Here is a 26,084-nt window from a genome sequence, read left to right as displayed (position 1 = left end):
GTAGATGTGTGGAGGGCGAGCAGAGGCTGGAGCATACCTCTCCCACATCCCAGGACAGTGGCACTGGGTGGAGAGGGGTAGATGTGTGGAGGGCGAGCAGAGGCTGGAACATACCTCTCCCACAGCCCAGGACAGAGCCATTAGCACAGTGGTTTTTCAGATGTGGCCCCAGCTGGCACTCTGGGCACTTACTGGGAACTGTGTCAAAGCTCTGCACGTATCCCACCTACTGGAGCAGGAAATGATGACTGAGCTCGCCTCCGGCACTTCAGATGCCTGCCCGGGTTTCTGACCCTCTACTCTCTGCTCATTCCCCTAGCTTTAATTCAGGTATCGGCCCCACAGAGGCCACCCTGACGCTTTCTCTCCCGTGAACGTTCCTCTCACTGCCTCCCACCTGCCGACAACTGGTATTTGCTCTAATTTAAATTGTTTTCAGAATAGAAAATAAGCTTATCAGAGGTTATTGCATTACCATGACAACCTGGCAGCTGGCAACCCAGAAGCAGGCAGTACAAGTAGCTTGGGGTCTCGGGGCACTAAAGTAATTGCGGATCTTTTCCTAGGAGGTTGTCGTATGTAGTCGTAGTCTCGTTGTTTCTCCTTTCTCTCCCTCCTCTTTTCTCCATTTCCTGCCTGGCCCTTTAGCCCTCTGTCACCTCACTGTGAGCAACACATGTTCTAATCACTCTGTGTCCTCCCGGAGGCTGCTGTGTGCAACCTCTCCTTTGAAAATAACAGTATCATTGTTCGGGGGCTGATGGGAACAGGGATAGTAACTGAAGTTGGTTCTCTCTCTGTCTCTCTCTCTCTTTTGAGACAGGGTTTCTCTGTAGCTTTGAAGCCTATCCTGGAACTAGCTCTGGTAGAACAGGCTGGCCTCGAACTCACAGAGATCTGCCTTCCTCTGTCTCCCCAAGTACAGGGATTAAAGGCGTGTGCCACCACTGCCTGGCACAAATGTAGTTTTTTCCTCACTTAAACGTTATATGCAAATTGTCTTGGACTGGAGAGACTAGCAACACTTAATGCTTCTGGAAGACCCAAGTTCAGTTCTCAGCCCCCTTGTCAGGTAACTCGCAACTGCTTGTAACTCCAGCCCCAAGGGATTTCACATCCTCTTCTGGTCTCCATAGACGCCTTGCATACACACACAAATATGAATTAAGATTTTAAATGTTGGGCTGGAGAGATGGCTCAGTGGTTAAGAGCATTGCCTGCTCTTCCAAAGGTCCTGAGTTCAATTCCCAGCAACCACATGGTGGCTCACAACCATCTGTAAAGAGGTCTGGTGCCCTCTTCTGGCCTTCAGGCATACAGACAGACAGAATATTGTATACATAATAAATAAATTTAAAAAAAAAAAAAGATTTTAAATGTTTACACCTTTTTCTTAGAGTGATTAACATATATCTTCCAGGAACAGATATGAATTCAACATAAAACCCAAAGGTCCCAAACGACATACATTAAATATGTCATATGCCTGTAATCTCAACACTTGGGAAGTAGAGACAGAAAGGTTAGGTGTTCAAGGCTAACTTCAGCTGGCCTGGGCTCCATGAGACCTTATATCTACAAAACAGAATAGAACAAACAAAACAAACAAATGGATTAAATGTTGGCTGGGTGCAATGGCATCTGTAACCCCAGCACAGGGGACAACATTGGAGCAGGAGGACCAGACTAGCCTATGTGGCCAGATTCCCTCTGAACCAACCAACCAACCCAGGAAGCCTCTTCTAGGCTGTAGGCGCTGGGTCTCCTACCTGGAGAGACCCTTCCGTTTTTTGCACATCCTCGCTAGACACCTGTGTGCACTGTGCTGGTGCTCCTTTACCTCCCGGGCCTCCTTTCCTTTAATTTGCCCTAAGGATCCTTCTCCAGCATTCCAAACTATCTCCTGCTTTCTGGTTTGTTTTGTCTTGTTTAGACAGAATCTCAGTATGTGGTCCAGACTGGTATCAAACTCAAAATCTCCCTTCCTCAATTGGCATTGTAAACAGGCGTCACACGTCTGCCCCGTGTGTTTAAAAAGCCACGTAGTCCACAGCAAAGATGCCCCTCATTTGTCTAACAGTCCCCTGTGGGTGACTATTGAGCTGCTTCCAGTCTTTTGTTATTGCTATTTTGTTGTTTTTTTGAGACAGGGTTTCTCTGTGTAGTCCTGGCTGTCCTGGAACTCACTCTGTGATCAGGATGGCCTTGAACTCACAGAGATCTGCCTGTTTCTGCCTCTCAAATTCTGGGATTAAAGGTGTGCATCACCATGCCTGGCTGTTATTACTATTTTTGTTCCATTTTTTATAGCTGGTGAATTTATGACTCAGAGAAAGATGTGCCTTGTGAACATTTTCAGAGAAAACGTAGGCATCCTCCTGCATTGCTTAGCTACAAAATATAAAAATAAGGGAGGACTTACTGATCCCAAATTTAAAAAAAAAAATCCATTCCGAGATCTGACTTTTCTTCCTAACAGCATCTTATCTGACTCTATTTAGTTCTTACCTTGAAAACATGAGTACCAAGTTCATCTCCAGAACCCACATAAGATAAGCCATCCAGGGGGCTGGAGAGATGGCTCAGCGGTTAAGAGCATTGCCTGCTCTTCCAAAGGTCCTGAGTTCAATTCCCAGCAACCACATGGTGGCTCACAACCATCTGTAATGAGGTCTGGGGTCCTCTTCTGGCCTGCAGGCATACACAGACAGAATATTATATACTAAATAAATAAATCTTTAAAAAAAAGATAAGCCATCCGCTTGTAATCCAGGTGAAGGAGAGATAGAGGCGGGTGGGTCCCTGGGGCTTGCTGGACAGTCAGCCTATCCTAATTGGCAAGGCCCAGGTCCCACTGAGAGACCTGCCTTATAAAACACTAGGTAGGGTTTTTTTTTTGTTTTTTTTTTTTTTTTGGTTTTTCGAGACAGGGTTTCTCTGTGGTTTTGGAGCCTGTCCTGGAACTAGCTCTGTAGACCAGGTTGGTCTTGAACTCACAGAGATCCGCCTGCCTCTGCCTCCTGAGTGCTGGGATTAAAGGCGTGCGCCACCACCGCCCGGCACTAGGTAGGTTTTTGAGTTTCGGTATTGTCCCCGCTCTTTAGACCCTTCCTGTCCAGGGAGCACCCATCTCTTTAATAAGTATCTGGGGCTGTGGGTGGCTCGGTGGGTAACTCGCTTGCTGTGCAAACATAGGGACCTGAGTTTGAATCCCCAGTGCCCATTTAAAGCTGGATGCTGTGTTCAACCCTAGTGTTCCTCCGGAGAAAAGGGAGGCAGAGGCTGTGGACCACCTAGCCCAGTTGACTCAGCAGCCAACAAAAGATCTGTCTCAAACATGGTGGAAATCAAGGCCTGACATCTGAAGCTGATTTCCGACCTCCACATGGGCTTGCCAGAATTCACACACATGTGAATGTACACACAGACACTAAAGCTAAAATGAGTAAAGAGGTAAATGAGGTAAAATAAAATAAGCTGCTTCTATTCCTATCGCTTAAAAACCAACAAAACAGAAGGTTTCTGAAAAAGCCCACCAGTGGTTGACCTCTGACCTCCACATGTGCAGACACATACACATAAAATCCTGTTAGCACCACTCTGTGTGTGATACATAAATAATCTTCTGTGGAGGAAATTTAAATCTGTCTTCCTTCCTAGATGATAATCTGTTAAGGGGGGGGGACCACGTTTCCGTCACCATGGCTTCCCTAGCAAGTGCTGGCCACCGAGGTAGGTGCTCTGGGCTGAAGAGGTGGCTCAGAGGACCCGGGTTCAGTTCCCTGCATCCACATGGTGGCCCACAACCACGTGTCACTGTCTGTAACTTCAGTTCCAGGGGACCCAATGCCTTTTTCTGACCTCTGAGGACATCAGGCACACGTGTGTGGTGCACGTACATACACGCAGGCAAAACACCCATACACATAAAATAAAATAAAAAATAAGTATGCACTCAACAAATCTCTATTGAATAAATAAATTGCAGGTTTGTTTGTGGTTTAGTCAAGGAGATCAAAGGCCTTTGTGTCCTGGCTACAACACTGATTATTTATTATATCAGTGTTCTGCCTGCATGCGTGTCTACAGGTCCAGAAGAGGGCGCCAGATCTCATCATAAGTGGTTGTGAGCCACCATGTAGTTGCTGGGAATTGAACTCAGGACCTCTGGAAAAGCAGCCAGTGCCCTTAACCTCTGAGCCATCTCTCCAGCCCCACAACACTGACTAATGTTGTGTTAATTAGACTCACTGTGACAGATGCCAGAAAGAAACAGTCTAAAAGAGAATTGATTTTGGCCCACAGCTTCAGAGGTTTTGATCCATAGTTGCTTGGCTCCATTGTTGTGGGCTGGCATCACCGCAGAAAGGCTGTGGTACACAGCTGCTCACTGGGCAGGCAGGAAAGTGTGGGGAGGTACAGGAAGCCACTAGGGACAAAAATTTATCTCCCAGGCCTACACACATCAGACCTATTCCTATCAGGCTTGTCCCACCATGCCTCTCCCAGGGATCTACTTTCTTCAAGTAGGTTCCACCTCCTGATCCCTCCCCGACCCTGGCTCAATAGCATCATCAAACTATGAATCCATTAATGGACGGAGAGTCCTCAAGATTTAATCAGTTCTCCAGAGCCCAGCTCTGAACTCAAATACATTGGGAAACAAGCCTTCAACACACGGGCCCCTTTTGTTTTAAGGTTATTTGTGTGTTTGAGTGTATCTGCACCACATGCATCCCTGGTGCTTACAGAGATCTGAAGAGGAAGTCAGATCCCTTGCAACTGGAATTATAGACAGTTATGAGCCGCTATATGGGTTCTGGGAACTGAACCGGGGTTCTCTGTAAGAGTAACAAGTGCAATTATAACTACTGAGCCATCTCTCCAGCCCCAAACCCACCCACGAGCACCTTTTGAGGAGCCACCTCATATTCAGAATGCAACAACTTACGGCTAAATTCACCATTCAACTTCTCTGCCTCAGTTTCCTCAGCGTTGGTGGGAGGTTCACGTGAGCTATAGATCCATCATGAGGTGGTCAGCAGTGAGGGCTCAACATTCTTCTCAGCCAGAACTTGGGGTTCTGCTTCTCTCAGTGGTTGGTGCTGCCTGGAGAGTCCCATGTGGGGATGAAGAAAGCTTCAAGGCCAAGGTAATGTGAGCGGGCCCTGGAGGAAGAGTGGAGTCCAGGGAGTGTGGTGAGAGGCCGGCTCCCTTCATTGAGTTCATTAACTGCTCAGCAGAGACGATGGTACCCAGCTTCATCTCTCTCTGGGAGATGGTCCTGCTGCAGAAGTCCCTCAAGAGGAAAGCACTATGTAGCTGAAAGGTACCGTTGTTATTTAACTGGAAAAGTGCTTTTGCAGGACAAGTGAGCCAACCCCTGCCAAATGTGAGCTTGCTTGCGCTGTGTGTAATTGAATATTTAGTGTGGATTTAACCCAGGGAGCCAGCAGTGCTGTCAGATCCAAGGTTAATGGGGCACTTAATAAATGCAGAAGTAATTAATGCCAGCCAGATGCTGGTGTGGGGCCCATGAGACTCATGCAGCTTCCATGATAGAAGTGCTTCAGAGAGTCAAAGTTCTGGATCAGGGGGAGAACTGGGGGTGGGGGGGTGGGTAGGGAGCCTTGGCCTGGATCTGCCTTTCTACCGTGTGCTCTGCTGAGAGATTGACATTCGCCTCTCCTGGAAAGCCTCCCATGGCTTCCAAATGTGTCTGATGTTTCTCCTGGATTCTGCAAACACTTCTTGCACAAGACTCAGAATACTCTAGTGTAGCATGAATCAAATTGGTCTTGATAATAAAGACCTGGAATCAGATACTGGGGTAAAGGGTGAAAGATCAGAGAAGTAATGGAACCAGTCACTAGAGAGACCTTACCTCTACTGAATCCTTAGACCAAAGGGGGCAAGATCCTGTCTCCACGAATCCTCAGACTGAATTGGGTATCCCATCTTGACAAGTCCTTAGACTGCTGTGTGCTCCCGTCTCCTCCTGCCTTATATTCCTCTCTCTGCACAACCATGTCCCTTCCTGTCTCCATCTCCCTAGTGCTGGGATTAAAGGCATGTGACTCCCAAGAACTGGGATTAAAGGTGTGAGCCACCACTACCTGGCTCTGATTCTCTTTTAGACTGAATCCATCTTGTGTAGCCCAGGATGGCTTTGAACTCACAGAGATCTGTCTGTCTCTGCCTCCTGAGTGCTGGTATTAAAGGTGTGCACAACCACTACCTGGCCTCTATGGCTAACTAGTGACTAGCTCCACGCTCTGATCTTCAGGCAAGCTTTATTTGTTAAAGCACAAACAAAATATCACCACACTCTCTTGTTCTGGTGATGAACAATAGAGGAAGATACCTAAAATTGATCCCTGACCTCCATATGCACACACATGCATCAACTACATACAAAACCACATGCAGAGACACAGGAAACAAAACAGTTAACTTAGTGCAATGCTCGCCCTGCCCCGTGTTGAGTCATGTTAGACAGCACAGACATTATGGTTAGAGACAAGCCTGCCGCAGAGCTGTGCTGTGTGGGTTCTAGGGAGTGTACTCAGGTTGCCAGACATGCACAGCAGCACCCTGACGAAATAAGCTATCTCCACGGCCCTCTTTGTTTGTTTGAGACAAGGTATCTATTTTGTCCTGGCTATCCTAAAACTTGCTATGTAGACCAACTTGGCTTGGAACTCACAGAGACCCTCCTGCCTCTGTCTCCTGAGTGCTGGAATTAAAGGCATGCGCCACCACCGCTCAGCTTCTATTTACTTACTTATTTTTTTTTAAAGACATTGTCTCATTATGTAGCCTGGACTGGGGCTCACTATATAGTTCAAGCTAGCCCCCAACACATGATAATCTTCCTGCCTCGGGATCCAAGTGCTGAGATTACAGGTATGAGCCACCATGTCCAACTGATTAATTTTATAATGGTCCTGTCTCCACGACTCGGTAAAGCTCATTTTTGGTTATGACAGTGAATACAGCAACAGAGTGGTGGATCGTGGGCTCCACGGCATCCATGGAGTAAGAAGCTCTGGGCCACCCGCCCAGCAAGAACAAGGGGAGAGGCCCTCGGTTGCTGAGGAGTCCCTGTCCCAGCTGGTTCCCCTCACTGAGTTTCTCCCCTCACAGTCTCCATCCCAGACCTTTGGAAGGAGGGGCGGGGACTTAGGGAGTTCTACTGTCTTGAACACCATCAATAAAGTTGCTGCTCCTCCCTGCCCCCCAAAAAGATTCTGTCTCCGAATAAAATCACATTCTGTAGTGAAGGCTGGTTCCAACATATCTTTGGGTGGAGGATTTATAACTCAATTCATCAAATGTCTTCCTTACTGGGCATGGTGGCTCACACCTTTAATCCCAGTACTATGGAGTCAAAGGCAGACATATCTCTGTGAGTTCAAAGACAACCTGTCTAGGTAGAGACTTCCGGTCTAGCTAGGGTGACATAGTGAGACCCTGTCTTAAAAACAAAACACGCCCCCAAACAAAACCACTGTCCTTTTCCAGGCTTCATACTGACCCCTTTAGGGCAAATCCTGTATTAAATACATGTTCCCTTCAGACCTCAGTTCCATTTCTGTATCAGCTACTTTTCTTTCTATATATATATATATATATATATACGACTTTCTCTCTGCTCATCTTCTGATTCCCTGAAATTGGAGTTATAGATTTTGTACCACCCTGTGGGCATTGGGAACCAAACCCAGATCCTCTGCAAGAGCAGCAAGTGCTCTTAACCACTGAGCCATCTCTCCAGCCCCTATTACTTGCTTATTGCTGTGGAAATACTTTGACAAAAGCAACTTAGGAAGTTTGTATTGGCTCGTGGTTCAAGATTATAATTTATCATTAGCAGGAAGTCACAGGAGCCGGAGTCCGGAGCTGCATGCTTGGGGTTCCATCCTCAGTGTTGGAAAAGAAAAAGAAAAAAAAAAACAGAAATCCGTCTACACAATTGATTTGGGGGCTGGGACTGGCTCAATGGGTAAGAGTGCTTGCTGAGCAAGCATGAAGACCTGAGTTCAAATCTCAAGTACCTAGTACCAAGGTGGAGCGGAGACAGGGTTACTGGGGCTGCCCTATCTCAAGGGAATAATGTGGGGCTGTAAGAGCAGGAAACCTGATACATGCCTCCGGTCTCAGCATGCATATGTACATATGTGTGTATATGCCACACCCATACCCACCCACCCACACCAACACCTACACACCCCACACACAGTTAAAAGATTTCGGGGTCAGGGCCGCAGTCAGCTGCCCTGGGACTGGAGGATGCTCTGGAGATAGTTTATCCATTTGGCTGACATGCTGAGTGATGTTGACAGGAGGCTTGGTAACTGCCCATGTGAACCTCACTATGTGGGATTTCCCATGAGCGAGCAAGAGAAAGACAAAGAGGAAGTCCCAGTGTTTTTCTGACTTAATCTTGGAACTCAAGCTCTGTATTTCCCCAATATCCTGTGGATCACACTCCGCAGCCCCATTCAGTGTAGACTATAAAAGGCAAGGCTATCAGGCACCGATAACATCACTGCCCCCACCGCGCCAACCCCCGCTGACCTGTCTCACTTATTCCAATGCTGTTATTTGCCTTTCGAACACTTACGACATTATGGATTCCATACCCATTACTTAATTTCACTCTTTCACTTGATTTCATAGGAGCAGAGATGTTCAGTGGCTGCTTTTAAATTTATTATTTCTTTTTGTCTGGATTATAGCACGTGGATCTGTTTGTCCTCTTATATTGTTGGTTTCTAGCTCAGACTTAGAGCTGAGTTCTAAACAGTGTGGAGAGAGTCTGTAATCAGGCAGGAGGACAGTCGGGGTCACACTGTGAGCCCCTGTCTCAAATCAAACAAAAAAATTCATTAAGGCTTCACTCTTCAGTGTGAATTTAGGGAACAGGAGGAGGAAGAGGAGGGCGGGGAAGTCGTAGTCCCTGTAAATCCAGCAGAGCGGAACCTGCTGGTGCTTCGGTAGCACTGCTCCCGGGTCACAAGGAAACACTTCCGGTGCAGCGGAGCGGCGTTACTGGAGGTAAGAATTCAGGTGCCGGTGGCCTGGCTGGACTTCCCGGCGGGCGGGATCAGGGCGGAGCCGCGAGTCGCAGCGGCTCCCCGGGCCGCGGAGGGACGTTCCTTGCATTGGACCGTCTGCCTCCCGGGGAGCCGGGGTCCCTCGCCTGGGCCAGAGCTCGGGTTCTGCAAGGCCAGGGCCCAGCCTGCCCTCCGCCAGGTGGAGCCCGGGCATGGCATCTCGCGTGTGCCCAGTGATGCTGTGTAACCTTGGGCATCTCGCGGTTTCCCTTCTCGGTTTCCTCCTCCGCAGAGGGGCCATAGGCCTGTGCAGAGGCCGGAGAGAGCATACCTGTGAAAGTGCTTAGGTGCACAGGACGTGCTTGAGAGAAAGCTGTTAGAGAAAGGGAAGGTGTTGCGGTGGCCTCCCACGTATCCGCGGTTTCAGTTCCCTGGAACCTGAAAATAGTAAGCGGAAGACCACAGAAACAAGCAGCCCGGGGCTTTTAAACTGTGTGGTTTTGAGTAGCGTGCTGAAGAACTCTGGTAGATAGCCTCAGCGTGTTTGAACCTCACATTCAATCCCCCAGTACTTCTCTGCGCCCCCCCCCCCCCAAAGAGAGTAGCGTGACGAAATTTGCACCCCTTCCTGCTCGGGATGTACGTCATCTTGCTCAGCGGATCCTTGTTATTGTGCTACCCGCTCATTAAGTCATTTAGAACAGCTGACTGCTCAAGGAACCCTATGTAATCAGCACCAGGAGAGTAATGCTAGCCTTTGCGTTTTGCCAAAGTGAAGCCAAAAAGTGCTACTCTTAGGTAAAAATGTGCTTGAAATAAACAAAATAAAATAAATCCTTAGGCTAAAGTTGCTAAAAACTTTGGTAAGGGCAAATCTTTTGTTGCTGTTAGTTTTTATTTGCTTTTCGACACAGGGTTTCTCAGTAGTTCTGGCTGTCCTGGAACTCACTCTGTAGACCAGGCTGGCCTTGAACTCAGAGATCCACTTGCCTCAGCCTCCCAAGTGCTGGGGGTCAAAGGTGTGCGCCACCACTGCCCTACAAGAACAAGTCCTGTATCTGAAATTATGAGGGAGAAACATTGGTGCTGACTGTGGTGTTGTACTATCTACTCCCAACATTTGAGACTTGAGGTAGGATAGTGAGTTTGAAGTCAACCTGGGCCCTAATGCCAGACCTTGTGTAAAAACAAGCAAATTAGGGCTGGAGAGAGGTCTCAGTGGGTAAGAGCTTTTGCCGCTCTTCCAGAGGCCTGGACTTCAGTTTCCTGCCCTTACGGCAGGCAGCTGCCAACCAGCTCCATAGTGTCCAGTGCTTCTGGACGCTTGAGGTTTTGCACAATACAGGCAGACACAGGCAGCTACTCCTAATTAAAAATAGGTCTTTAAAATATTCCAAATCAGGGCTGGTGTGTAGCTTAGTTGGGGGCGTGCTGACCCAGCAAGCAGGAAGCCTTGAGTTTTATCCATGGCACAGGAAGACCTGTGTGGTGGAGCTTCTGTACTTCCGATCTTGGCTGCAGAGCACGTTTGAGGGCTACATAAAAACGTCTCTGAAATCTAAATAAATAAGTGTTAGTTTTGCTTTTGTCCCTCTGTTGCCAAGGTTACAGCCGCAGTGCCCAGTTAGTGTTTACTTAGGGTAGCGAGGCCGTCGCATCTGTGAGTAGACAACATGGACAAGAATGTTGTGCGTCAGCCGGCCATGCCCTGAAACAAGAACACAGAGCCATTGGCCTGCGAGTAAGGATTGGCTACATCGGTTTAGGAGCGGTTTGTTCTGAAAAGCTCACCATAGAGGCTGTAGCTGCCAACGAAGCTCCTGCCACATACCCCGTGGAAGCAGAAGAACACACTGAAAGCCATTGCGACATGCCAACAAGCGAGGAATTGGAAGACGTTGCTTTTCTGTGATGGAAGATGACAATGAAACAGCTAACAATGTGGTTTCAAATTCTACATGCCTCAAAGAATAAGATTATGGATTCTAATCCTTGGATGGAGCAAAACATTGAAGTCATCCACGTGATCACTTAAGGACGGTGGCCCCTGCAAACATTATGATGAATTAATGGGCAACTTCTAATTGATATGCCGTGAAGCATATTTGTTTATTTTTAGACAGGGTTCACTGCCTGGCTCAGAATTCACTATGTAGACCAGATTGGTTTTGAACTCACAGAAATCTGCCTGTCTCCCTAGTGTTGGGACAGAAGGCATGTGCCACCATGTCTGGCAATTGCAATGTCTTTCTGAAATGTTTTTATTAAGTGAGGTTTTTAGGGTCAAAGTCTGGGCTCTGTCAGTGCCGACAAGGTAGACTTGGCCACTGGTCTTCAATTTATGAGACAACTAACAGCGAAAAGCAATAAGAGGAGATTATTCGGTGCTCACACATTGGGAAAAGGAACAAGTAAAAGAATCCTCTGACTTCCAAGCCCCTCCCTGAAGTACTGACATGATGCTAAGGTTTAGATAGCGGGGCTGAGGTGCGCATAGCTAAGCAACCTTGGCCAGGAGTTGGTCCCTTCTGTCCCTGGTCCGCCACTGTCCTTGTCCAGTCTGCCCTGCAAGGTGGTCTGATACTTTGTAAAAACTGTGAAACCTCTTTCTGGACAAGTTTCTCTTGGTGATGGCACCTAGCTTCATCCTCTTCTCCCAGTGTGAGATTCTCCCTTTCACCGGGTGTGCTGGCATGTGTCTTTAATCCTAGCACTAGGGAAGTAGAGTCAGGTGAGCTCTCTGCATTCATGGAGGTCTACATGGCGAACTCCAGGCTAGCCATGGCTGCATAGAGAGACTCTGTCACAAACAAACGGATTATCTCCTTTCCCAGCTAGGGTGGATACAGGGCTTATTAAAAAAAAAAAAATGCTGGGCGGTGCTGGCGCACGCCTTTAATCTCAGCACTCAGGAGGCAGAAGCAGGTGGATCTTTTGAGTTCAATTTCAGCCTACAGAGCGAGTTCCAGGATAGCCAGGGCTGCACATGAAACCTTGTCTGGAAAACCACAAAAGAAAAGAAAAAGGTTCTCAGCTGTCACGAATCCCCACCCACCTTTACCCTCTGCTCCTGACACCCAGCTGTTTCCATCCCTAATCCTGCACCACACACCCACCTCACCACCATGCTTACGTCACTATAACCTGAGTGTGAGCCTTGGCACTCACGTGGGAGGAGGAGAGAACTGCTTCCTGTTGGCCTCTGACCACCGCAGGTGGTTCTCCCCACGCTAATGATGTTAGATTTATTTATTATTTTTATGTGCATCGGTGTTTTACCTGCATGTGTGTCATGTGAGGGTAGCATAGATCCTGGAGTTATAGGCAGTTGTGAGCTGCCATGTGGGTGCTGAGAATTGGACCCGGGTCCTCTGGAAGAGCAGTCAGTGCTCTTAAATGCTGAGCCATCTCTCCAGCCCCTGTAATTCACTTCTTAAAGATACCTAGAGACAAAGGCCAGATTCAACGACTTTTGTTGCAATTTATTCTCATTGTTACTTTCTTGCTGGTCTCATCTGTAACCTTTATCATAGGTGTGTGTGTAGAGAAGAAAATAATATATTTAAGGTTCAGTACTGTGCGTGGTATCAGGCATCCACTGGATAAGGAAGAGCAACTCTGGGATCTCATACTTTTAAACGACAGTAAGTGGAGCAGTAATTACATTTTGCAAGATGTCTGCACATCAGTTTCAGTCCACCAACCACCAACTGTGACTCCCTTAGGAGGCAGCCTAGCTTTCCCGCAGACAAAATTCTTGCCTAACTTTGAGCAGTTTTGGGGAATTTGTCACAATGGCTATAAGGAAGTGTCTGCTGACACTTTTCTATTCCCCTCCCCCTTTTTAGCTGACTTCTCAGAACAGCTTTGGAAAACCCCCTGCTTAGGAGGCAGGAATCCCTGCCCAGAGTCTGTCCAGCACTGGGGAACAGTTGGGAGATGCTGACACCTCTGGCAGTTTTGGAATCTATGTTTTCAGAGTTAGTACTTAAGTCTTGCAATCTCTCCACATGACTGTTGTTATTTATTTTGAAATGTTGGTGGTTTAAAAGTATTTTCGAGGCTGAAGATGTAGTGCGGATGAAAGTGCCTGCCTAACGTGCACGATGGGCTATCTGGGTTCCATCCTCAGCACCGCATAAATGACGACCGGTGGTCCATACCTGTAATCCCCGTGCTGGGGAGGTAGAGAGGGCCAGAGGTTCAGGATCGCCCTTTGACACCTAGCGAGTGCAAGGCCAGCCCAGGATACCTGAGACTGGCTCAAAAAAATATTTAAAAGCAATTGGGGGGTGGGGCAGGAGAGATGACTCAGTGGTTAAGAGCACTGGCTGCTCTTCCAGAAGTTCTGGGTTCAATTCCTGGCAACCACATGGTATCTCACAACCTTTTATAATAGAATCTGATGTCCTCTTCTGTCATGCAGGCATTCATACAAATATAGCACTCATATGCAAAAATAAATAAACTTTAAAAAATATCCCCCCCCCAAAAAAAAACAATTTTAGGTTTACGGCTATTTTGAGACGCTGTTGAGTTTTCAATAGAACATTTGCCCTAATCAATGAACCAGTATCAGTGCATAATCATTAACTGGAATCAGAACTTGGTTCAGATTTCCAGTTTCTTTCTAAAGCCCTTGCTCTGTATCCTGGCCAGAATAGCACAGTGCACCCAGCCAGCCTGTCTCTGGAGACAACGCTTATTGGCCATGGCAGATTCTCAGAACGTCCCTGTTCTAGGTGACCCTGACCGTTTTGGGGATCACTCATTGGTTATTCTGCAGAATAACCTCCCGGTTGAAATGTGCCTCTTTTTCTTGTGAGCAGACTGGGTCACAGGCTTCAAGAAGGACGACCCTCACAGGAACCTGCTGTGGTGTGTGAGTGTTGTTGATATTGTCTAGGGTCTCTTGGTTTCAGTGGTCACATAACTCTAAAGTTACTCCCGGTTCCGCTTTGATACTGTGCTTGTAGAAGAAAGTCATTGTGGGCAGCACTCATTGGGATTGTGGAAGCATACGCCACATACTCACACGCGCGCGCGCACACACACTCATACACACACACTCACGTACACACACACACACACACACACGTACACAGGCAGAGTGACTGCAATTCATATGAAAATACCTGCAATTCATATGAAAGATGTATCTGTTCTCTGCCATTGACTTAGCCAGTTGTTTCTTTGTATCAATATTTCTTCTATATCTTGGGTTTCTTGTTCTTGGTTCCCGACTTTGGCAGTTGAATCTGACTCTTGACCCTGGCAATGTTTGGTTCTGCTTTTTTGTTTTTAAAGTACTTGCATGCTTTCTGCCCCAGGCTCGTCCTGTTTATTCCTGCGTAGAAATCGTCCACTTCCTTAAGGAGTCCTGGTCCTGGTTTCTTTCATGGAAAAATGGTCCAGAAACCGGATCTGGACTCAGGTGTGCTCATTGCTACTGGGGCATTCTTGTTTTCACATTCTCTCAGCAGCCAGAGTGTGTGTGTGTGTGTGTGTGTGTGTGTACATGGCTATAAGTATTTCTATATATGTCTGTGTCAAGCTAAGTGCCCTGTTCTGATGTCTCTAATCCTCATTTAGTATCCTGTGGATAACTGTAGCTTCCTTCTCTAACCTGGAATCTCCTCCCCACTGCTGCACACCCAGTGTCCCTGTGGTAGTTTGGCCCCATAATCTCAGGGAGTGGCACTATTAGGAGGTGTGACTTTGTTGGAGGAAGTGTGTCACTGTGGGGGCAGGCTTTGAGGTTTCCTGTGCTCACAATATCACCCAGTGTCTCAGTCAACTTCCTGTTGCCTACAAGATGTAAGACTCTCAGCTATCTCTCCAGCACCATGTCCACCTGCATTCCGCCATGTCCCATCATGATGATAATGGTTGAACCTCTGAGACTATAAGCAAGTCATCCCAAGTAGACGTTTTCCTTGTAAGTGTTTCCGTGGCTGTGGTGTCTCCCCACAGTAATAGAAACCCTAACTACGACATTCCCCCATCACTTATAATCAATCCTGGCGTGTGTGCAGTGGCTTCACAACTGGACCGTGTGGAGAACAGTTTTTGTTTGTATCTTTTTGGTTTTTTTTTTTTTTAAAGATTTATTTGTTTATTGTGTATACCACATTCTGCCTCCATGTATGTGCACATGCCAGAAGAGGGCGCCAGATCTCATTACAGACTGTTGTGAGCCACCATGTAGTTGCCGGGAATTGAACTCAGGACCTCTGGAAGAACAGCCAGTGCTCTTAACCACTGAGCCATCTCTCCAGCCCCCCCCCTTTTTAAATTATTTATTTATTCTGTATACAATGTTTTGTCTGCATGTATGCCTGCCCTCCAGAAGAGGACACCAGGTCTCATAGATGGTTGTGAGCCACCATGTGGTTGCTGGGAATTGAACTTAGGACCTCTGGAAGAGCAACCAGTGCTCTTCACCTCTGAGTTATCTCTCCAGCCCCAGCCCCCTCTTTTTGGTTTTTGATACAGGGTTTCTCTGTGTAGCCCTGGCTCTCCTGGAACTCCCTCTGTGGACCAGACGGGCCTTGAGCTCAGAGATCGGCCTGCCTCTGCCTCCCAAGTGCTGGGATGAAAGACGTGTGCCACCATGCCCAGCCCAGGAAGCTGCTTTCGGCCGCTAGTTGAGGTGCATATGCGCTCCTTCAGCCTTTAGTTCTGGAGACCCCGCTCATTTCGGGGTCGCTCATGTCAGGACCTTAGTTCCATCACCTCTTCAGTGTGTATAAGATGCATTCAGAGTCAGAGTGGCACCCAGTGTTCCGTTCTGAACCTTTGCATCATTTGTGTACATTAAAGTCTACTCTGTCATGTGACCTTTTTTTAGTGGGTTTTGACCTTTGGTGCTTAGCATTTTCTGTTTACAGTATTAAGTGGAGCAGTTTCTCCTCTGATTGAACTTCATTCATAATTCGCCTAGTTGTTTCTCTCTCTAGAGTATGTCGTAACTTCAGTGGTTCCCGCCTGTCACGAGCATTTCTTGTGAGCCTGTTAATATTATTATAACTATTTCTACTCCTGTTCCCTAGTCTGATCTCTATACAGCAGCCAGAGGCAGTGTGTGATTTCTCTGTCAAGCACCTTATAATGACTTCACTTCCACCCAGAGTGAGAGCCAAAGCCCTTTTAATGGTCCACATGGCCATGCCCAGCTTGCTTGCTCTCCTGCTCACCTTGGAGCCCATTCCTGTCTTGGAAACTTTGCCCTGACTATTCCTCCATTCTTGAATATTGTAGTAGGTGGTTAAATAGCACTCTTTGCTTTCCTTTTTTGGGGGGTGCATGTGTACTGTGAATTGAGTCCAGGGGCTTGCATATGCCGCTGAACTACATCCCCAGCCCTTTGCTTTCTTGCCTTGGCAAAAATGTCACTTTCTCAGTTCTTCCCTGACCACTCCATATAAGATAACATGCCTTTCCTTCTCCTTTGGGTTTTCTACTTTTCAGCTCTGACATTCCTCTGAACGTGTCTAATCGGACTCTCCAGAGTAGAAGCTCCGTGACACACCGGAATGGCATCTGTCCACAGTGCTCCTTTGTAAGGGCCTGCCTTTGCTCTCTAGCCAGTGAGAGTCGTTTATGCAAGGCTGCAGCCACTCTGTTGATACAGTTGTTTCTTTCTCTCACGATGGCATTACCGAAGCTCCCCCCTGCTTGATCACAGTGTGTGTGTGCCTGGCATGCTGTCCTTTCAGTGAAGCCCCACGGTGTTCATGCTCCATCACCAGCTCCTTTCCTGCTGGACACGGATGTGGCTTCCTGCCTTCCAGTGGTGGGAATGGTGCTGCCAAGACTGCTTTTGTACCTGGAGGCCTTTTCTTTTTAATTGTTTCCTTAATCTAAATTCTAGGAAGTAAGTTATTCAGACAAAGGAGATTATCGGTTTTATGATCTTGTTATATGTTAGCCTAGTAGCCGTTTAAGAAAAAAAAGCTTAAGTATATTATGGCTTTGGGCACATTTGTTGATGGCTCAAAACGACATCAACTCTGTAAGAAGTCAGGAGATCAGGACAGTGTACTAAATGTCCGTAGTCATTCTGTGCACCTCCAGCTTCCTGACGCCTGGCCCTGCCTATCACAGGACCCCTAGTCCACACAATAACAATACACTTGGTAGGCTTCTCACAGTCTTGAGCATGAAGCGTGGTCGAGGGCACTAAGTTTATGAGATGCCAGTGGAGAGGTATGGCTTTCTCCAGCCTTGGACTAGGGCCAGTGCCCTGGAGAGCCTGTCAGATCCTCCAGGAGCATGCTGGGCTGCCTTGGAATTCACTTCAGGGCCAGCTTAGGAGTTGCTCCAAGCAGTCTGCCTGCCGTCTGAGCCTTGCACCTTACACATGACCAAAGATGGTATCCCTGAGCTCTGTACCCCACCTGAGTCACCACAGTTGGAACCAGACAACATTGGACTCTTTCCAGAAGTCTTGGGGGAGGAGGGTCTGACGGCTCTGAGGATGGGGGCAGGGACAGTGAGTGAGGGGGTGGCTCAGGCTTCGGAAGGCTTCTAGAATAGACTGAATTGATGTGAGAATTGACTGTTTTGCTGGCCAAGCTCATGACCTTCCAGAGTGACCAGGTTAAAAGGGAAACAACAATACTTTGTGTAAAACTCACTTTGTTTACGTAGTGGGCCCTTTATAATCCTTCAGTTGTTTTTCATGTTGGAAAAATCATTTCAAGTAGAGGAACCACAAGGCCTAGATGAAAGAAGGACATATGGACAGCCTGTGGTGGCAGGGCTAGACTCTGGACAGCCTGTGGTGGCAGGGCTAGTCTCTGGACAGCCTGTGGTGGCAGGGCTAGTCTCTGGACAGCCTGTGGTGGCAGGGCTAGACTCTGGACAGCCTGTGGTGGCAGGGCTAGTCTCTGGACAGCCTGTGGTGGCAGGGCTAGTCTCTGGATAGGCTGTGGTGGCAGGGCTAGTCTCTGGATAGGCTGTGGTGGCAGGGCTAGTCTCTGGACAGCCTGTGGTGACAGGGCTAGACTCTGGACAGCCTGTGGTGGCAGGGCTAGTCTCTGGATAGGCTGTGGTGGCAGGGCTAGTCTATAGAACCATATAATGTTTTTCAGCTAGTTACATTTAAAGCATAAGAAGCAGGTAAGCCAGGCATGATGGTATAGGCCTAAAATCTCAGTCCTCAGGGATTGAAGGCAGCAAGATCAGCAAGACCAGCCTGGCTACATGAGAACCTGTGTTCAAAAAAGAGAAATGAAATAAGTAAACAGAAAAACAGGTTTTATATTAAAATATACCATAGAGTTAACCTTTTTGGAGATGGTGTCATGTAGCCTTTGAACTTGTGACTCTCCTGCATCCACCTCCAAAGTCCTGGAATTACAGACGTGTGCCTGTAATTGTGGCTCAAAATTTATCATTTCTAAGAATAAATTCAGTGTCATTGGACGTGTTATGTCTCTATTACCCCTGCTTCTGGACCTTCTTTACCCTCTTAGACTAAAGCTCTGGTTTCCACAGCTGCTGTGCTAGCTTACACTCCCGTTAGCAGCTGTGGTGTAGGACAGAGAATGACCCTCATAGGCTCCTGTGTTGGAAAGCATAGTCCCCAACTGTGGAACCGTTTGAGAAGGACTTGGAGGTGTGTCACTGTGAGGTGGGCTTTGAGGTTTCAAAAGTCCACACTACACACAGTCTTGCTGCCTGCGGCTCAGGATATAAAAAGCTCTCAGCTGCTGCACCAGCACCATGCCCATCTTCTTGCTGCCATGATGATCATGGACTAACCCTCTGAAAATGTAAACAAGCCCCTAATTAAATGCTTTCTTTGCTAAGAATCGCCTTAGTCATGGTGTCTCCCACAGCAGTAGAACAGTGACTAAGCCAGCAGTGCAGTTTCTCCACATTCTCACTGATGCTTCGTGCCCACTTGCCCTATTGATATATATATATATTTAAATATTTATTTATTTATTATGTATACAATATTCTGTCTGTGTGTATGCCTGCAGGCAGGAGAGGGCACCAGACCTCATTACGGATGGTTGTGAACCACCATGTTGTTGCTGGGAATTGAACTCAGGACCTTTGGAAGAGCAGACAATGCTCTTAACCTCTGAGCCATCTCTCCAGCCCCTTGATATATTTTTTTAACATTTTAAAATCCCCCTACCGTGTGTGTGTGTGTGTGTGTGTGTGTGTGGGAGAGAGAGAGAGAGAGAGAGAGAGAGAGAGAGAGAGAGAGAACAACTTGAGAGCCGAGCTGATTCTGGACTTCCACCATGTCAATCCTAGATCAAGCTTAGCCTTCAGGCTTGGCATCAGATGTCTTTACCTGCTGATACCTGCTAAGCCACCTCACCAACACCACCAACCCTAGAAAACTCATCTTCCAGCTGAGTACTTGGATTACAGCCGTGAACTGCCTGACTTCCCATGCTCTCCTTTGTTCATTGTTTCTACACGTAGTTTTAGGGGACAGAGGCACACTTGCTGCGGCATGTATGTGATGGCCAAAAGACAACGTTTGGGAGTCTGTTCTCTCCTTCAAATACAAGTTCTTCCGGATCCGCCTCATGGCTTCTGTTGTACTGTTGCCCTGTGGAAGTTCTTTGTCCGAAGCTAGACCTTTGCTGTGTGTGTGAGTCACACGTGTCCTCCTCCATTCTCTGGCCTGTCTTTCTCTCTCTGAGAAATGTCCTCTAAACAAAGGGTTTTGATTTTTATGTGGAGTCTAATTGACCTCTTTCTTTTGTTGCTTGTGCCTTTGATGTCACATCTGAGAAAACATTGCCAAATCCAGTATTGTAGAGATTTCCCCTCAGATTTCTCTAACAGTTTTATAGTTTGCGTTCATATTTTTAGATCTTGGGTCAATGTGAACTAATCTTTGTGTAGGGTACAAGGGTCCCGTTCAGCTTCTTTTGTTGCTTTTGCGTGTGGACGCTCAGTTTCCTAGCACCGTTTAGAAGCCGCCCTCTCTTAGGAGTACGTGCTTATTTGGAGCTCTCTATTCCATTGGCCTGTACGTCTGTTCTCACGTCAGTAGCTCTCCCTTTTGGCCATCTTAGCTTTCTAGTAAGTTTTGACGTCATAAAATAAGTAATTTTAGTAATTTAACAATATGTTTCAGCATATAATCAACATAAAGCATTGCTAATGAGATATTTTACATTTTTTCATAAGAAGTCTTGGAGTTAGGTCTGGTTTTATCTGTCACTGCAGTTCAGTCCAGCTGCATTCGGGGGGGCCACGTGCAGCCCATGAGCACCATACTGGGTCTCTCAGAGTCAGCTGGAAATCACACCGTATGGCCCAGCTCTCTCTGAAAGCACAAAGGCCGTCATTCAGGTGCCCCTGATGCCACAGTACACTGGTCTCTTTATTGTTAGGGTGGCAAAAGGGTGCCACTTGTAGGTACCATGATGAAGAAGAAGCTAAGGAGGAGGGCAGCACAGAGGCATGATGGGAGGCCTTGCACTCAGGCTTGGAGGTCGAGGAGGGCGCTGAGCAGCAGTCATGGTGGGAGGCTGTCCTGGGCAGATGGGAACTTCATGGGTGGCTCAGGATTGGAAAGACTCAGGTGCTCCTGGAGAACCACAGGCAGTTCTTCCAGCTTTACCAAGGGATTAAGAAGGGGCGAGAGCCAGGCGGTGTGGCACACACCTTTAGTCCTACCACTCAGAGACGCAAGCAGATATCTGACTTTGAGGCCAGCCTGCTCTACAGAGAGAGTCCCAGGACAGTCAGAGCCACTATATAAAGAAACCCGATCTGGAAAGAAAGAAAAATGAATGAAATAGGCTGGTGAGAAGAGAGGTAGGCTAAGGCCTGACTGCCCCCCCTTCTGCCTATCCACCAACCTCCTTTTTTTTTTAAGTTTTTTTTTTTTTTTTTTATTTAATGCTGGGTGGTAGTGGTACACGCCTATAATCACAGCATTTGGGGAGCAAGAGGTAGGTGGATCTCTGTGAGCTCGAGGCCAGCCTGGTCTACAGAGTGAGTTCCAGGACAGCCAGGGAGGGCTGTTACACAAAGAAACCCTGTCTCGGAAAATAATAATAAGATTTATTTATTATGTATATGGTGTTCTGCCTGCATGTATGCCGGAAAGGGACATCAGATCTCATTATAGATGGTTGTGAGCCACCATGTGGTTGCTGGGAGCTGAACTCAGGACCGCTGGAAGAACAGAGCTATCTCTCTAGCCATCTCTCCAGCCACCCACCAACTTTCTTGTGTGGGCTAGGTTTTCATGCATCTTCTTGGCCTCTCCATTCAAACTTCTAGTTTAGAGCTGGGCGTGGTGGTGCACATCTCTGCATGCCAGCATGTGGGAGACTGAGAGGCAGGAGGGTTTCTTGAGTTAGAGCAGACTGTATTCCTCTCTCAAAATAACAGCAGCCAGGCTGGGTGATGGCACACACCCTTAGTCCCAGCACTTGGGAGGCAAAAGTAGGTAGCTCTCTCTGAGTGCAAGGCCAACCTGGTCTAGATAGTGAGGTCCGGGACAGCCAGGACTACATAAAGAGACTATGTCTCAGAAAATAAAAACAAATAAACAAAAAGTAAATAACTAAGTAAAATAACAGCATCAAAAAGTAATTTAGATCTTGTCACCTCCGCTTTACTTTTTACCGCTTTACTTTTTACTTGGTCAAATCAAGAAAGTCTGGGTCTTCTAAGGTTTGCTCGTGCTCCCAGCCCATCTCACCAGCTTCCAGTTTCCCTCCTGACCGCTCGGTGTGTGGGTCCCCTTTCCCATCCAGGGGTCTCCACATTTCCTTTTCTATCTATGCACAGTGTGCATCCCTCAAATGACAAGTGTGGCCGCTCCAGTCTGTTGCTGAAGCCCTGCCACATTTGCAGAGGCCTCCCCTCCTACCCCATACAAGAGCACAAGGTCCCTTTCTTAAATGTCTCCGGAACAGTTTTCTCTCTCCATACAGCTTGTCTCCATGGTCACTGCCTCCATTTGAAGCAGAGCTCTGAATACAGACATTTGTCTGTATTTCTTTCTTCAGTCTTTGGTATCCTTAAGTGCTGTGTGACTAGGTGAACAAATAAATAAACAAAATCAGATGGGTGTACCTCAGTTGGTAGAGTGCTTACTCCACTTTCATGGGTCCCTGGGTTCCAACCCCAGCACTAAGTAAACTGGGAATAAGGATGAAAGCCTGTCATTCCAGCACTTGGAAGGTGGAGGAGGCAGGAGAATCAGGAATTCATGCTCATCCTGGGTTAATAGCAAGCTCCAGGCCAGCCCACGATGAATGAGACACTGTCTCAAAAGCAAAACAAACTGGGTGGTGGTGGCACACACTTTCAATCCCAGCACTCAGGAGACAGAGGCAGGTGGATCTCTGTGAGTTCGAGGCCAGGCTGGTCTACAGAGTGAGTTCCAGGACAGGTTCCACAGCTATAGAGAAACCTTGTCTTGAAATATTTAAGAGAGAGAGAGAGAGAGAGAGAGAGAGAGAGAGAGAGAATGAAACAAAAAGGAAAGAGAAAAAGAAAACACAGAAATGTGTGAGTCTTTAGTAAATGCATTGCTTGGGGGGTTTTGCATTTGCTTATTAATTTTATTAGCTTTATATTTGGAAAACATCAAAAATTTTAAAAATTGAAAAATGTGCATATATTCTCTAATTGGATTCAAGAATTGTTTACACTACGCTAAGTTGCTTCATATTTTGTTCATTCATGTAGGTGTGGTATGGGAGGGCATTTAAAGATCACACATAGAAACCTGACATTCAGCGGGGTAGCGGTGGCACACCTTTAATCTCAGCACTCGGGAGGCAGGGGCAGGTGGATCTCCATGAATTTGAGACCAAGATGATCTTCAAAACAAGTTCCAGGACAGCCAGAGCTGTTACACAGAAAAACCCTATCTTGAAAAGCAAAAAACAAAGAAAGGAAAGAAGGAAGAAAAAAAGAAACCAGACTGTGGGGTTTGAAAGAAATGGCCCCCAAAGGGAGTGGCACTATTAGGAGGTGTGGCCTTAGAAGAAGTGTGTCACTGTGGAGGTGAGCTTTGAGGTCTCATTACAGCCTAGTGTCTCAGACTGCTTCCTGTTGCCTATGAGTCAGGTTGTAAGAACTCTCAGCTTCTTCTCTAGCACCATGTCTGCCTGCATGCTGCCCTTGCTTCCCACCATGACGGTAATTGACTAAATCTCTGAACTGTAAGCTGGTATGGGAAGTCCTTCTGTATTTGTGTTACTTTTATTGGTTAATGAATAAAGCTGTTTCAGCCCGTGGCTTAGCAGAATAGAACAAGGCAGGAACTCCAAGCAGATAGAGGAGGAAAGAAGGCGGAGTCAGGGAGAAGCCATGTAGCCGCCATAGGAGACAGATGCCTCTGCTGGAGCTTACTGAAACTTTGCTGGTAGGCCATGACTTCGTGGTGATGCACAGATTAATGGAGGTGGGTTAGTTTAGGATATAAGAGTTAGCTAGAAATATGCTTAAGCTATTGGTCAAACATTATTGCAAATAATATAGTTTCTGTGTGGTTATTTCGGGGCTGAGTGGTCGGGAACGAACAGCCTCTGACTACAGTAAGCAGGCCACCACAGTTGAATGTTTTCCTGTATAAGAGTCGCCATAGCCGGGCGATGGTGGCGCACACCTTTAATCCCAGCACTCGGGAGGCAGAGGCAGGCAGATCTCTGTGAGATCCAGGACAGGCTCCAAAGCCACAGAGAAACCCTGTCTCGGAAAAAAACAAAAAAACAAAACAAAAAAAAAAAACGCCATGGTCATGGTGTCTCATCCCAACAACAGAAACCCTACCTAAGACACTGACATTCATTCTTTTCCTTTAGAATTTGGTTCTGGAGAAGTGTGACTCTCAAGAGGCCCCTGGCAGTGGTGACGTGGGTCATGGCCTCTGACCTGGACTTCTCGCCTCCTGAGGTGCCCGAGCCCACCTTCCTGGAGAACCTACTGCGGTACGGGCTCTTCCTGGGAGCCATCTTCCAACTCATCTGTGTCTTGGCCATCATCGTACCCATTCCCAAGTCCCACGACACGGTGAGTCCTTCCCTAGGATCTCATCTTTCTGAATGTCAGACTAGATTCTTGTACCAGCAGACATCACCACAACATAAGATCAGCGGGGACTATGCTGGCCCTTATCAAGTTATTATGGTCTCTGGGATTGGGATTAAACTTTTTTTTTTTTTTTTTGAGACAGGGTTTCTCTGTAGCTTTGAAGCCTATCCTGGAACTAGCTTTTGTAGACCAAGCTGGCCTTGAACTCACAGAGATCTGCCTGCCTCTGCCTCCCGAGTGTTGGGATTAAAGGTATGCACCACCACTACCCGGCTCAGGTCTTTTTTGTATTGATTTATTTTTTTGACTCAGGTCTTATTGTATAACCTAGGACTGGCCCCAAACTCAGTATCTCCGAGTCCTGAACGCTAGGTTTCTGTTTCTTTATTTTGTTTTGATATAGATTCTAGCTGTCTTTAGGTTTAAGGCAAATCTCAGCCTCCTGGGATTACAAGTGTGAGCCATCACCCTTGGCTTCTGTTAAGACTCTTGTTAGCTCCTGTCAGATGGCTAAAAAAAGGTGCCCTCTCCTTCAGGGAGCGTCTTGTCTTTGGGAGGGATGTAGAGATAAAGCAGTTTTTAGTGATGTTTGCCTGTAGACCCAGCTCTTCAGAGACCAAGGCAAGAGAGTTGTGAATTCAAGGCCAGTCTGGGCTGTGTAGTAAGATCCTGTCTCCCAACGTTGGGAATGAAAAGCAATAAATTTGCTTTTATGAGCCTGGCAGTGGTGATGCATACCTTTAATCTCAGCACTCTGGAGGCAGAAGCAGGCAGATCTCTGTGAGTTCAAGGCCAGCCTAGAGAGTGGTTCCAGGATAGTCAAGACTATACAAAGAAGCCTCTGTCTCAGAAAAAAAAATTTTTTTTTCTTCTATTAGAAGCACAAGGTCCAGTATAAGTGAATAACTAGAAGGACCAAATCCCATACCCTGGGCCAGGGCCGGGCTGTCCCTGCTGCTGAGGCAGAATGGTGGAGTAGGGAAGGTGGGAGGACAGCATTCAGGGCAGGGGAAGTACCTGCGAGGAGCCTGCACACTGAAGCACTGAGCTAATCCAGGGGACCCAGAGATGTGGCTGGAACCCAGGGGACTGGGTGAGAGGTGCAGCCAGAGGTGTGTGCAGGGCCCAGCGGGTCTGGAGACAGATGGTGACGTGGTCCCATTGGCTTTGGGTTTGACTCTTACGCCATGAATGTCTTTACTCTACAACACTGTAGCGGCGTAAACGAATGCAGACAGAGTGTAAAAATATATATATAGCTTTAATGTAGAAATAGACTTACAGAACCACCGTTCCCGCGGAGACCAGGAAAGCAGAAGCAAACGCTTGGAGCTTGCTCGCCAAATTTATAGGCAGACATTAGCCCGAGGCGAACACGCCCCCTAAGGGGCGGGACTTATCCCTACATCTCCCCTTTTTGTCTAAATAAGACAGAACTAAACCAAATACAACTACATACAATAACAACAAATAATAAATATAACAAACAATATTGAGAACAAAAGCTTTGCTAAACATTCTATCTCAAGGAGTCCAAATAATGTAAAGAGTAACTACAATTAGATAATCTTCAACTCAGTCAAAGATCTGAGAAGGGAATAAACACTACTCAACAAACGAGATATATCCAAAATGTGCAACAATTGACAGAGACAACTGACTACCTGGGCAATCACCCAAAGTCTCATTTGCAACGTTGAGTCAACCAATTTTGGCTAAGGCCTAACATTACTGACATACCATTATTAAAGGCAAGGAACTTTTCAAAACTATCTTACCCTGTCTTGGCAGGATATGACAGTCCTGTTTTATCCATTGATGCATGCTCTGTATCTGTGTCAGTGGTTGAGGTATGGGCATTTCTTTGCCCAAAGGCCAGTTCTGCCAAATAGAAAGGCTCCAGGTGGAGTGTTTTTGGTGCTCAACATTCTCTCGGGAATAGAGCGGTGTTGCCAGGAGCAATTGTGTCTCACTATCACGAAACTC

At 47.1% G+C, this 26,084-nt stretch overlaps 1 protein-coding gene across 1 annotated transcript in view; it reads left to right on the top strand.

The window, feature by feature from the left end:
* The first annotated feature begins 8,945 nt into the window (after positions 1 to 8,945).
* Positions 8,946 to 26,084, top strand: part of Manbal (mannosidase beta like) — a 38,868-nt gene continuing 21,729 nt past the window's right edge. The window contains exons 1-2 of the mRNA XM_041670618.1: positions 8,946 to 9,060; positions 23,870 to 24,077. Of these exons, the coding sequence (XP_041526552.1) occupies positions 23,928 to 24,077 (150 nt within the window). The 5' untranslated portion in view covers positions 8,946 to 9,060; positions 23,870 to 23,927. The remainder of the gene's footprint in view (positions 9,061 to 23,869; positions 24,078 to 26,084) is intronic.

This window comes from Microtus oregoni, unplaced genomic scaffold (assembly GCF_018167655.1).
Source record: "Microtus oregoni isolate MIOR12 unplaced genomic scaffold, Mior012 000020F_ref0000438, whole genome shotgun sequence".
In the NCBI taxonomy this organism is placed as follows: domain Eukaryota; kingdom Metazoa; phylum Chordata; class Mammalia; order Rodentia; family Cricetidae; genus Microtus; species Microtus oregoni.
This window is presented reverse-complemented; position numbering and strand designations above follow the sequence as displayed.